The 13663-nt window shown below is 37.7% G+C and overlaps 1 protein-coding gene across 7 annotated transcripts in view; it reads right to left on the reverse strand.

Annotated features, from left to right (window-relative positions):
- Positions 1–13663, reverse strand: part of col14a1a (collagen, type XIV, alpha 1a) — a 155313-nt gene that overhangs the window by 75525 nt on the left and 66125 nt on the right. For all 7 annotated transcript variants that reach the window (XM_051866485.1, XM_051866486.1, XM_051866488.1 and 4 more), the window contains 5 exons: positions 11731–11863; positions 11411–11458; positions 10647–10783; positions 4808–4943; positions 2970–3092 (listed from right to left, as the gene is read on the reverse strand). In XM_051866485.1, the coding sequence (XP_051722445.1) occupies positions 2970–3092; positions 4808–4943; positions 10647–10783; positions 11411–11458; positions 11731–11863 (577 nt within the window). The remainder of the gene's footprint in view (positions 1–2969; positions 3093–4807; positions 4944–10646; positions 10784–11410; positions 11459–11730; positions 11864–13663) is intronic.

Consider the following 13663-nt stretch of genomic DNA (forward strand, 5'->3'; position numbering starts at 1 on the left):
TGAGTTGTTTTTGCTATTGGTATAGTTAAGAATTCCAAATGTAAATGAAAAAACACTAGCATAGTTCATATGTTAATGATTATTTCGCCCAATTTTCATGTTGTTCCTGTATGACTGACTTTCTTCTGTGAAGCAACAAATTAATCTAAACTTTGAAGAATTGTTCGCTTTCGAGGGAACTTTTACGCTGCGTCAACTGCTGACGCTATGGGAATGCACCCTTGCGGAACCCGGTGTCTGAGGCACGTACACAAACACGCCATACGATGGCAGACACGGTGTGATGATGTCGCAAGGTACGCTTTTAGCGTATAAGAAGGGTGCCTGAGAACACGTCATCAGCTACTTTGTCTTCAGGAAGCCGCTTGTTTGAGTCCTGTGTGAAGATAGAAGTGTGTGAAGAAAAGATAGAGGTAAGAAGAATGATGGAGAGTAGACAATTCCTCCGTGCCCATGTTTCTTAACGCCAGTGGTCACGAGCTGTGTGGTACCTGTCTGGGAGCGGAAACTTGCACGATGAGCCCTCGAGGGGGATGGATGCTTTCATTGAGATGATTTCTCATGGAGAAATCTCTGCTCCCCTCACTTCTTCCGCCATCTCCATTGTCTTTGTGCCAGAAGCAGAAGTCTGTTCAGTGGTTTCTTCAATGGAAAGCAAGAACTCATAGCTCATCTATGATTCTTAGAGGGTTTTGCTCTCTAAACCAGTGGTTCTCAAACCTGTCCTGGAGTACCACCAGCCCTCCATACTTTGTATGTCACCCTATATCTGCCACACCCATTTCAGGGGCCCTATTTTGACGATCTAAGCGTATGGTCTGAAGCGCCTGACGTAGGTGCACTTAGGGCGTGTCCAAATCCACTTTTGCTAGTCATCTACGCCCTTTCCAGGAACGAGTTCCTGGGGAGAAGGCAGAAGACGAGTGCGGCTGCCAGGCCTCCCCTCCAAGGATTTGGGGGCAAAGGCGGCACAATAAGAGAAAGCCATATACAGATCGGGGAGCTGTGGATGTGGCGAAGAAAAAGGAGAATGGTTGAGCAGGGATGAGGCCCAAGCTCTCGCCCCCTTTTTTCATTCTCTTCAGCTCCTCATAAATCATCTGTGCCCTTTCCAGAAAGGAGTTCCTGGGCAGAAGAGCAAAAAGGCGAGTGTGGCTAAAGCTAGCTTGCATGCCTTCTGAGGAACTGGGGGCAAAGCAAAGCTGTTCCTCACACAATTTTCATCGTTATTCACCTCAAGTGGACCGACCGAATCACTGAGGCAGCTTAGTTGAACTCAAGCTTAATTCATAAAGGAAAATTCTTTCAAAAACATTCATATGGCTTAAAGGGGTCATGAATTGAGAAATCAAATTTTTATTGATCTTTTGACAGAAGAAGTCATTGTACTATAAAAATATCCTCAGAACTCAAAACTAAAAAAAATAAGTTTCAGAACTCAAAACTTTATTGTTAGTCCAAAAATAGCTTTTACTGAAACCAAGCTCAGAAAACAAGTTTTAGATTTTTTCACATTATTATGTCATAGTGCAGGCGAAAGACCGCCTCTGCAGAAGAAGATCAGCACCTGCTTCTACATCATTGCCTCTTTAGCTCCGCCCACATTGGCGCATGTCATGTAGGATTACTCCATCAACAAAACGATAGAGATGCCCCTGAGGATTACAAGACGTTTTAAAGTGCTAAGATGTGGATAAACACAGTCTTTGCATTGCCATCCTAGCATAGCAGTGGTTGTTTACTTCCAAGTCTTGAACGTGGCACATCCATCAAAACGGAGTGTTTGAAAGAAAGGAGACAAAAACAGGACATAAAATAGCTTATTACTTATAAATTAGGATGTTTTTATGTAACAAATCTTGCTAACATTATAGGTGGACGTCAGAGAGCATTATAAAATGTAAAAAAAAAAAAAAAAAATTGCAGTTCATGACCCCTTTAAGAACGCACTTCAAAACTAAAGTCATGTCTTCTGGCAGTCACAAACAAAACATGCCAATGATGTGATGTCTCTAGAATGTGTGGCTCTCACAGACAAGCAGTTACAATCATAACATTATACTATAGCCATCACATAGAAACAGGGAAAACTAAATCTGAAACAAAAAGAGAACAAGCAAACCCTCCCCTTTTACAACACACACACACCAAGACACAGAAAATGAGCTCTGGACAGTAGAAATGACCAGTGGTGGGATGAATTATTAGCAGCTGTTGGGAGCAGTTTGAAAGGGCATTAAATGTGGGTGGAGAAGCCATTACTCTCCACCGCAGATGGGAGTTTAAGATAATATAATGGAATAAAGGAGTTTATTGGGCCGGACTTCAGTGAAAAACAGAGGAGAGAGATATTTTTTTGTTCCCTCTGGTGTGCTGCGGCCACATTACCGCTTCTGTTTACAGTTGAATCTCAGACTGCAGATGGAAGAACAGTCATATTCAGAATAGCAGATGTGGAGACAGTATCACCACCTACCAATGCCCTTTCAAACTGCTCCCAACAAGCTGCTAATAATTTATCCTTACCCGTCTATATAAGTCTAGACTAGAGAGTCTCAATATTTTTTTTGCTAAAGTTAGTTGCATACCTCATGCGTGTCTGGAATTTAATACTGAATTATTTAGCACTTTCACATGGAATTGAGCGGACGTCCATATCAGACATGAGCAGGCAGACTGTGGAGGGTGTGTGAGTGTGCCTATGTGTGGTTTGTGAAGACACAAATGTGTATAATGACATGGGTATTACAATGTAAACAAATGGCTTAAAAACATACTAAACAGTGTTTTTTGAAATTCAAAAAATGCAGACAGTTTCCTGTGATGGGTAGGTTTAGGCGTAGGGGTAGTGTAGGGGGATAGAATATACAGTTTGTACAGTATAAAAACCATTACGTACATGGAGAGTCCCCGTAAACCACATATACAAGTATGTGTGTGTGTGTGTGTGTATGTATGTGTTTACATACCAGAGATAGGCTGGTAGATGACCCTGTAACCCATAGTGGGGAACTGAGGTCCGTCCCAGCTGATGCGGAAGCGATTGTACCATTCATCAGACACCTTGAGGTTACTGGGGCCAGGAAGTGGCACTAACCAATCAGAAGAGAGAAAATGATTAGCATTTGCAATGTGGTCATTTAAATGTCAATTGCTGGTTCATAAGCAATTAGAAGTTCATAACTTCATAATAATCTAGCACATGTGATTTGAATGCCACAACATACTGTATCATAAAAATGTTTATATATAAAAAATAAATAAATAAATAAAAGAATAAATTTAATATTGAATTAATAATAATCAGTGGTGATATACTGTATATCACCACTAAAAATGTTATATATACAGTAAAAAAATAACTGTTTTCTATTTTGAAATGGGACTAATATTTTTGTGGAAACCGTGATGTATTTTTCAGGGTTCTTTGATAAATAGAAAGTAAAAAAAATTATTTGTAACAATGTAAAAGTCTTCACTGTCACTTTTGATCAATGTAATGCGTCCTTGCTGAATAAAGGCATTAGTTTATTCTAAAAGAATCTTCTAAACTTTTTAACGGTATGGTAAATAAATAAATCAATGCATTGGTTTAACCCTGAATTCCCAGCACTCTCTAAAAAATTTTTGTTTTCACATAATTACTACTCCACAGAGAATATCACTCCACTGATAATTAATTCAACCTCAAACTCAATCAGAAACAAGGGCAAAGGTTTTCCAAGGCAACTAGCAGACACTGATCTCAAGCTCAACGTGAGGTGACATTAGCATCTCTAATCAGACAATAGGCTGTAATTTGAAGATGATCACTGGGAGAAAGCTGTAGAAAATCAATCCCATCAGAGTAAAGCAAGCTGGTTTGATCAGTTCATTAGTGCGGGAAGACCAGGGCTGGAATGGTTATTATGCTTATTAATGGGTAAAATCAATATTATTCAATCTGCTAAAGAATGTGTTTCACGAAACTGCAAGACTGACCATCTAACTTCAAAATGCAGTGATGATAAACTGTATCTCAGAGCTGTGGTGTAAGAGGATCTATTTTCAGCTCATAAGTGCTTATATGCAGAAAAACACCAGTTTATAAGACAAACAGGAAATTAGTAACAGCTGGAAAATAATACAATGCAGATTTCAAATTGAGGTGAGTGGGAAGGTCCCAGACCCCTCTTTAGAGTCATAAAACATCCCATGAGAACAAAGGAATAACTTGGGGGCTCCATTTAGGTTCACAGCACTTAAAAAAGAAGGAACAAAAGCAGATATATTTTTTAAACAAGCGATTAGTTAGATTAGAAGTGAATCTGCCTTAGGAAATGCCAAGTTCATCACTGCTTTGAGGTCAAATTAATTAACTCTCTAACTAACATGGAACCAATTGAGATCACGCTCCTGTTAATACATTAACTGGCACGGTGTTGTATTTTTACCTGATTTATTAAAACAGGATTAAAAATTTATTTATTCTAACCTGGGAACTGAATCCAGGTTGTTATGCATAAACTACACACTAAATATTTTCAGTGCTGCATAAGAACATGCTAAACATTTAGCAAGTGTGAATTGTGTACGTTTTTAATATTTCAAATTAGTTGAGGAGGGTTATGTGTTAATGAAGTGTTAATTTTATGATTTCTAAAATGAAGCAAAGGGAGCTAGGACACAACTCAAAATCGATACTATGTAATTATGCCACCGTAATATGTAATTAGCATAACTGAATCTGTTTTAAAGGGGTTTGAGAGATGCCCATAATGTATTTCATTTACTATAACTCCTGCAGCATTTGTTCGCTCACACTCACTTGTTTTGCCGGAAGAGGACATGGATAGTGCCGTGGACTCTTCATCTGCATAAATAGGGGTCACCGTGATCTTGTACCTTGTGTCTGAGAGGAGTGGTTGCAGGATCACGCTTCTTCTGTTTCCCAAGACTAATACCTGAAGAAGAGCAGAATATTCAATGCAAGACAAAGCATGGTGTGGGTGTGGATGCGTTTTGCTTTCTCTGGTAGGACCAAATGTCCTTGAGGTCTCTGTGTGAAAACAGCTTCATAATGGAATTAAATCATTTACAATAGTATAATGCAGAAATGGTGAATGTTTAATTTCTACTTTGTAATCTTTTATCTAATGTACACTAACGTTCAAAAGTTTGGGGTCAGATTTTATTTTTATTTATTTTATTTTTTAGAAAGAAATGAATACTTTCATTCAGCAAGGTTCAATTAAACTGATTGAAAGTTTAACACAACAGGCCCAACAACAAGTTTAACAACAACTTTTAAAGTGTTACAAAAGATTTCAAATAAATGCTTTTCTTTTGAACTTCCTATTCATAAAAATGCATAACAGTTTTCACAAAAATATTAAAGTATTAGTTCACTTCAGAATGAAAATTTCCTGATAATTTACTCACCTCCATGTCTTTCAAGATGTTCATGTCTTTCTTTCTTCAGTCGAAAAGAAATTAAGGTTTTTGAGGAAAACATTCCAGGTTTCTCCTCCATATAGTGGATTTCAGTGGGGTACAACGGGTTGAAGGTCCAAATTGCAGTTTCAGTGCAGCTTCAAAGGGCTCTACATGATCCCAGATGAGGAATAAGGGTCTTATCTAGCAAAACGATCTGCGATTTTCTAAAAAAAATAAAAATGTATATACTTTTTAACCACAAATGCTCATCTTGCACTGTTCTGTGATCCGCCAGAAAAGTCACGCGTAATGTAGGTGGAAGTACCGCGGTAGGGCGAAAAACATCTAATTTTCTCCTACAACTTCAAAATTGTCCGATATCGTTGTTTTATTTATTTATTTTTTTAAAGGGCGCCTGACTTAGTCTTTGCACGTTCGCTTTGTAGACACTAAATCTGTACTTCCGCATATGTGACCTTTGTAACATGATTACGTCATGCGTAGCAGTGCAAGACGAGCATTTGTGGTTAAAAAGTATATAAATTGTTTTTTTTGTTTTGGTTTTTTTTTTTAGAAAATGGCTGATCTTTTTGCCAAGACCCTTATTTCTCGGCTGGGATCGTGTAGAGCCCTTTGAAACTGCAATTTGGACCTTCCACCCATTGAACCCCACTGAAGTCCACTATATGGAGAAAAATCCTGAAATGTTTTCCTTAAAAACCTTAATTTCTTTTCGACTGAAGAAAGAAAGACATGAACATCTTGGATTACATGGGGATGAATAAATTATTAGGAAATTTTCATTCAGAAGTGAACTAATCCTTTAAGCAACACAACTGTTTTCAACATTGATAAAATTCTGAGGACCAAATCACCATATTAGAATGATTTCTAAAGGATCATGTGACACTAAAGACTGGAGTAATGGCTGCTGAAAATTCAGATTTGCCAACACAGAAATAAATTACATTTTAAAATATATTAAAATAGAAAACAGTTGTTCTAAATTGTAATAATATTTCAAAACATTACTGTTTTATCTGTATTTTTTATCAAATAAATGCAGCATTGGTGAGCATAAGAGTATATATATATATATATATATATACTCACATATATATACACGCTTATATAGATTATAAATATATATCTATAAATATAATTAAAAAATATGTACATCCTTACATTTAGTAGTTGATTTCGTCTCCTTTGATATAATTTCTTGATTATAATTTCTTGTCCATCAGTCTCTTACATTGAACATACAAGTCCCACCACAGCTATTCTGTTGTTTTGCAATCTGGACTCGATCATGCAGAAAGGTCCAAGTACAGCTTGGTTTCGCCCGTTTGTTTTTTTATAGATGGCTTCCCGTTGTCTTCACTCTTTGGTTTTAATATGGAATTCATAGTTGATGTTATGACATTATTTGCAGCCCCAAAGCTGCAAAACATCCTCAAACCACAACACTCCCACTACTGTGCTTGTGGGCATGAGTTTCTTATTCTCAAATGCTCAAATCTGTCCATTGACTCATTTGTCCAGAAGTCCTGTTCTTCACGTAGGTGTTGAACAGCAAACTTCAATTCTTTTTTGGAGAGCAGAGGCTTCTTCCTTACTGACCTCTTATGTAGACTAGATTTGTACAGTCTTAATTTAATGGTTGACTTCCTGAAGCATTTTGTGAAGCATTTCCTTAAGTATTGTTGACTGATTGACTGTAGACTGATTTTAAACAGCTTGTTTAAATGGCTTTAAATCTATTTTTCAGACTCATACGCCTCAACAACTTTTCTTCTGAGGGGCTCAGGCAGCTCTGGTGCACCTGGTTGTAATATTAAACACCTGATGAACAGTACTGATAAATGTAGGGTTGTACTAACTCTGTGTTTCTCAACTGTTGCACTTACTTTCTCACAGCTCTGTATGTAAACTGCTAGAGGAACTGCTAGTGTATTGCTAGTGAAGAGGAACTGCTAGTGTACTGACTGGGTGACTGTCTAGTGACTGTCAAGGGCAAAGAAAATGCCAAATGGTAGCTAAATGATTCCATCAGTTTTCTCACATCTAAATATTTGTGTGTTTGATCAACTCTCATGAAAGCTATTCTGAGAATAAGCCAATAGACTAGAAATCTGCGTATACTGAACTTTAGGGAGCTGGATGGAAATTAAGAAAGCCAGCACTCAGCTCTCTAGCCAGCATCCAATCACTGCAGTCATTCACCACAGACACACCATTAATCACACACGCACACACACGGACACACACAATCATGGCAGTCCATTGCTTGTTGATAATGAAATGTTGGGTTGCATTATGTGGAGTGGCTTCCTCTGTGTGAGCACACTATCAATGAACACACTACAAGTAAGTCAAATAAAGTAATTTAGTGAAGGTTACCATGCAAAGATTAAGAGGTTGATATGGACAAATTTTAAGGCTTCAAATTTCCAATACTTTAAAATGTACAATTTTTACATTTTAAATTAAATTAATGGATTTTTGAATATTTGGTCATTGTCAAAAGTTTTGGCAGACACATAAATTTTGTGTTTCGCCAAGTTTGCTGTTTCAGTTGTTGTGGTGTTGATTTACATTGTTTCTAGATTATTGTTCAGAGTGATTAGATGCATTTTAAATAATTGCAAAAGGCTTCATTGGCCAAAAAAAAATCAACTTCATCACAAAAACACAAATTTGAGTTTTTTGGCCCTGCCACAAAATGACCAGCTAATATAATTTCACTAATCATATCATCAGAAAGTGTTAACAAGTACTAGTCAGATGAAATCAAGCTATCATTTTGTTTGGATTATAAGAGTGGACGGATTGCTATAAAAGGAGGGAAGAAGTGCTTCCAATCATTGTGTTCTTGTGTAAGCAATGGTTACCTCCAAAGAAAGACATGCAGCTATCATCGCTTTGCATCAAATATATTGCACATGGAAGATCCATTAACCTGATCATCAAGAACTTCAAGGAGAGAGGTTTAGCTGCAGTGAAGAAGGCTGTCCCAGTGTGTCCAGCAAGTGCCGGGACTGTCTCCTCCTGAGGAGGAAAATGTGTCACCACTAGTGCAGAGTTTGCTCAGTATTAGCAGCAAGGCAATTTTGGACAACGACCTGGTGTCAAGAAGAGTAGCAAAGAAGCCACTTCTCTCCAAGAAAACCATCAAGGACCGACTGAAATTCTGCAGGAAGTACAAGGATCGGACAGCAGAAGACTGGTGCAAAGTTATTTTCTCTGATGAAACTATTTGGGACATCTGGAAAAACGATTGTCCGGAGAAGAGAAGGTGAACGCTACCATGAGTCCTGTGTCGTGCCAATAGTGAAGCATCCTGAGACCATCCATGTGTGGGGTTCTCCTTTAAAACTTATGAAATGATTATTATTGTTTTCCAGTATACTACTGAAAAGTGTATAAAAAAATCTACAAATACTGAAGCAGCAAACTTTGTGAAACACAAAATTATTAAAAATTTAAATTTTTATTAAAATAAAAATTATTTCACAGCCAAAATTTTAAAAATAATGATTTCTATATTTATGTCAAGCACAAGCAATACATACATTTATAACTGAGGAATTCATCCATTAATTACTACAGCAGACTACAGGTAATGCTCTGACATTTTTTTATATCTATAAGTGCACTCAGTAATTAATACAGTTTTACTGAATCACATTTTTAGAAAATTCACTACTGTTCAAAAGTCAGTACGATTTTCTTATGCTCTCCAATTCTGCATACATTTGATTAAAAATAAATAAAAATTGTAATATTGTGAAATATTACATTTTCAAAAAAAAAAAAAAAAAATTCTATTTGAGAATAATTTAAAATGTAATTTATTCCTGTGATGGCAAAGCTGAATGCTCAACATCATTATTCCAGTCTTCAATGTCATGAAATGAATAGAAAGTTCAAAAGAACTGCATTTATTTTAAATATAAATCTTTTGAATCAATTTAACACTCAGGGGTCAGGAAATGTGTCGGCACGTTTTGCTGGATTTTCTTCACATAGCAGCAAAATCGACTTAAAATACTCCGTCATTTTTTGTCATTCAGACAAAAGTAATATATCAACTGAAATTACAGAATGTCTACTTTTATTTGTGTGCACTCACAGTAAAAATGTTGTGCTTTTTGCAAAATAAAGAAAACTAACATGGTGCATCTTTGCTTAAAGTGTTAATAAAAAATCTTACTGAAACTTTTTTTTACCCCAAACTTTTGAACGGTAGTACATGTTGAAACTCATGGACACTTTTAACTTCCTTTGATTAGTCAGGTGTGGTGCTCCAAGTTAAGGCACCCTCCTGCTTTTCGGTGCACCGTCCTGCAGAACTCATATTAGCGGAGCTGTCCACCAATCTGTGGTGCTGAAACCTGAATGCAGGAGCATGTCTTTCTTTTTAAACTTTTCTGCAACTTTCCCTCAAATGAGGTGTGTTCTCCTTTACTATCCCTCTTAGATGTTCTCTCACCACTTCTCACATTTTGCCCAGTGACCTAAATGGCACTTGAAAAGATAATGGAATTTCTCTTTTCCCAGTCCCATCTCCTTTATCCATCTGCTTTATGGCTTGACCCCCAATGATTCTCCAGGAGAATTACAACCCAGGAGAGGTCGATATTCTGTACAGTCGGGGGCGATAAGTCACCCCAGAGTCTGAGAGTAACTTTACAGCATGAAAGATCTAAACCTTACCAGACCAAGGCTGCGGCAAAGTCAGCCAAATGCTATAGAAACAGCATATTCCCATATTAGAATAACGGCCATGAATTCACTGAATTCACTCCTCCAATTCATCAACGTATGATTATACATTACAAAAACCACTGCAGAATGTGACAAGGGGGGGTTCCATTACAGGGACATGCATTTAAAAAGGTCACTTTGAGCAAGACATGTCCTTGCAACAGACAACACTGCAGCAGTGCTGCATCATTCAACTTCACTTACCCTGAGGAATATGATAAGCCTGGAGTCTAACAGCACAGAGGTAATAAATTTTTCCGTTATATTTTTTATAGTGCAAGAGCAATATAGGTAGCTTTATGAAATAACAGCCTCACAGGGACACAAATAAGACCAGATAAGAGAGTGGAGCTAAACTGTTCAAGGAGACAGAAAGAAGATGATGACAAAGAGTGAGCTTGCTCTTGGTTTTGTTATATTAACATTATGGATGTCTATGTGCTGTGGTTATATTTACTCACTGTCTCTTCTGTGCGGTCTGCGCTGACATATGTCACTTTATACTGCTCCACGTCTGAGTCCAGCACCTCCCAGTTCACTTGCATACTGAAGTGGGTCTCCTCGTCCACCCATAGGTTAGTCAATCCCAGATGAACAACTAGATGACACATTTAGTCACAATACATTCTGAGGTATCTATCTACCTGTTCATCCATCCATCCATCCATCCATCCAATGTTCAAATCACAGTACAATGTAGAGTTGTCAAAAGTACCGACTTCGGTACCAAGTCAGTACTGAAATTTTAAAAATGTGATGCTTTGAGCGCTGTTGAGCGGATTTGTAAATGCCTCTGATTGGCCATTGTATTCACACGCTTATCGCATATGTCTGTGATTGGCTACAATGATCAACGCATGGGAGCATTTGAAAGCACACGGAAGTGTTTGAATTTGAAAGCATTTTGAAAGCGGGAGCGTTTGAAAGCAGCGTCTATCAGCAGACCAGTCAAGCAGGCATCTTTCAAACGCTCCCATGTGTATCTGTGTAAGTGCTTGGTGAAGAGCGTCATTGATGACTATTTACAACATGTTTTTGAAGCGTTGATCATTGAAGCCAATCGCAGACATATCCGATGAGGCGTGAACACAAAGGCCAATCAGAGGTGTTTACGAATCCGCTCAACAGCGCTCAAAGCATCACATTTTTAAAATTTCAGTACCGACTTGGTATCGAAGTCGGTACTTTTGACAACTTTAGTACGATGAAGTCACATTTTTCTTACTTGCTGTAGTGGAGGGAATGGTGGTTGGAACTTCTGTGGTCCAGTCCACTGCAATAAACAAAACAAACACAAAAAAAGTCAAAGCAAAACAACAACGAAAATAAAGCATGGCAAATCAAAACAAATCAAAACAAACAAAAAACAAAGCAAAGCAAAGCAAGACAACAAATCAAAGCAAAATAAAGCAAGGCAAAACAAAGCAAAGCAAAGTAAAACAAAACAAAACAAAACAAAACAAAACAAATCAATTAAACAGTTTGAGATAATGTGAATTAGCTGGTTGGTGTTAAATAGTTAAACAACTTTACTGGATCCCTTACATGTATTTTCAAGCACAACCACAGCGTTGCTCTCCGTTTCATCATTATAGATGGCCGACAGTGACACCTTATACTCTGTAAAAGGACTCAGGTCTTGAATCACATATGAGTCCACAGCTCCATTCAGCATCATCTTTATAAACACACAAACACAAAAGCACTCAGTTATAACACAGCGGGGATCATTTGGATGGTGCTGAGATTATTTTAAAATGCGTGGGGGAAAAAATAGCCAATAGCCTATAGTTATACCGGACAAACCACACTTGACAGCAAAAAAGATGCTTTACAGTAAATTGTACGGATTTATCACAACCATCTTCCCAGAATCTGAGGGCAATGATGAGGAAAATGGCCATTAGTTAATTTCTGGAGTAAGGCCACATCAATTTCAGGAAAGATCCAAAGGTGACAGTTCTGATGAAGCGGCCCACGATAGTCATCACTGGGAGGATGTTGAGGTTTGATAGACTAGCAAATTATTTTCTTATAATTTTGAATGTCTAAACTGAAGTCTTCTTATGGTTGTACCATTAGATCAGTGACAGATGGCGTTTATAATTAATGGAGAAAAAATATTTTTTATTCTATACATTTTTTCTGACTCAAATTTATGTATGTCATTGTGCAGAAGATAAGCCAACAGTATTTTCAGTCCATTTTCCCACAAAATTGATAGTAGCAGCAACAGAACAAAATTTTGTCAGGTATAAATGTTAGTGGCTGCTCAGATATGCCATGCCAACAACAAGAACATGCATTAAAAAGCAAGTCTGCTATCAAGAAAGCTTTGGATCTCAGTCAGCTCTGGGCCTTCCTAGCAAACCCATGTGAGTAAATATGTGTTTCTGGGCTGACTCCTCTGCTCTGGGACATGAAGCTCCAGCCACATTCCAGTTTGCCTCACAGCATGTTATTATTTTCTGCTCTGGTGGCTCTTGGTAAACATATCGACCTGCGGTGCTATCTATAAAAACCAGCTGCACTGACTCCTGGCCAGTAATAAAAACTTTCTCCATCACACACACTTACACACGCTTGTGTCTGTGGTCATGCGTGGCAAGGAGAGCAGTGACGGGACGTGTTCAGTATGCTGGTGGTTGTTTTGGTGTTTGTGAAGGCCGGTGACTGGTCATTTCTAATAGAGAGTAACAGTTGGCTCCGGGGTCCAGGTTACGAGAAAGTATTGATTGACTCATAAATCATTTTCAAGGAGCTCATAAAAATCATATTTCACTTTCTCCTTTTCAACATATATAGTTTGTTGAAACTAATATATGGCAATTGACGTTTAAGAAAGAAAGAAAGAAAAAAGAAAGAAAACAAGTCACAGCAGAAACAAAAGAATGATCCAAGAGTTCAGGGTTTGGCTGGTTAGCATATGCCCCTGCTGGTAGATGGCATGACTACACCATTCTACTGCCAAAAAGCATCTTTCTCCACTGGCAGACAAGCAACATCAAAAATATTTCATTATATTATAGTAGATGTTTTGCCAGTGACCAATTAATTTATTTATTTTTGAGGATTATTATTATATTATAATATTATAATATATATATATATATATATATATTATAACAGTTCTGATTCTCAAATCTGATTGGCTCGATTTTGTAACAGAATGTAGTTTTAAGAGTTTTTAGGCAAGAATGTAGTTGTTTAGAACTCAAATATGCGATTTATATGTAAACATAGCGGCTATTTGAAAATGTGTTTAGATGCTTTGGGAGATGTGAGCTCCAGGCCGTCAGCGACCGTTCAGCGCTCATGTACCAGCAGAGAACAGCTTCATCTCAGCCAGTCCTTCGGGAATTTGCCGCTTATGTAGATAGTGTTTAAACTAGGGATGCACCGATACCAATACCAGTATCGGTATCAGGCCCGATACCAAGCTCATGTACTTGTACTCGTACTCGTAAAAATACCCCCG

The sequence above is a fragment of the Ctenopharyngodon idella genome, chromosome 16 (genome assembly GCF_019924925.1).
Source record: "Ctenopharyngodon idella isolate HZGC_01 chromosome 16, HZGC01, whole genome shotgun sequence".
NCBI lineage: Eukaryota > Metazoa > Chordata > Actinopteri > Cypriniformes > Xenocyprididae > Ctenopharyngodon > Ctenopharyngodon idella.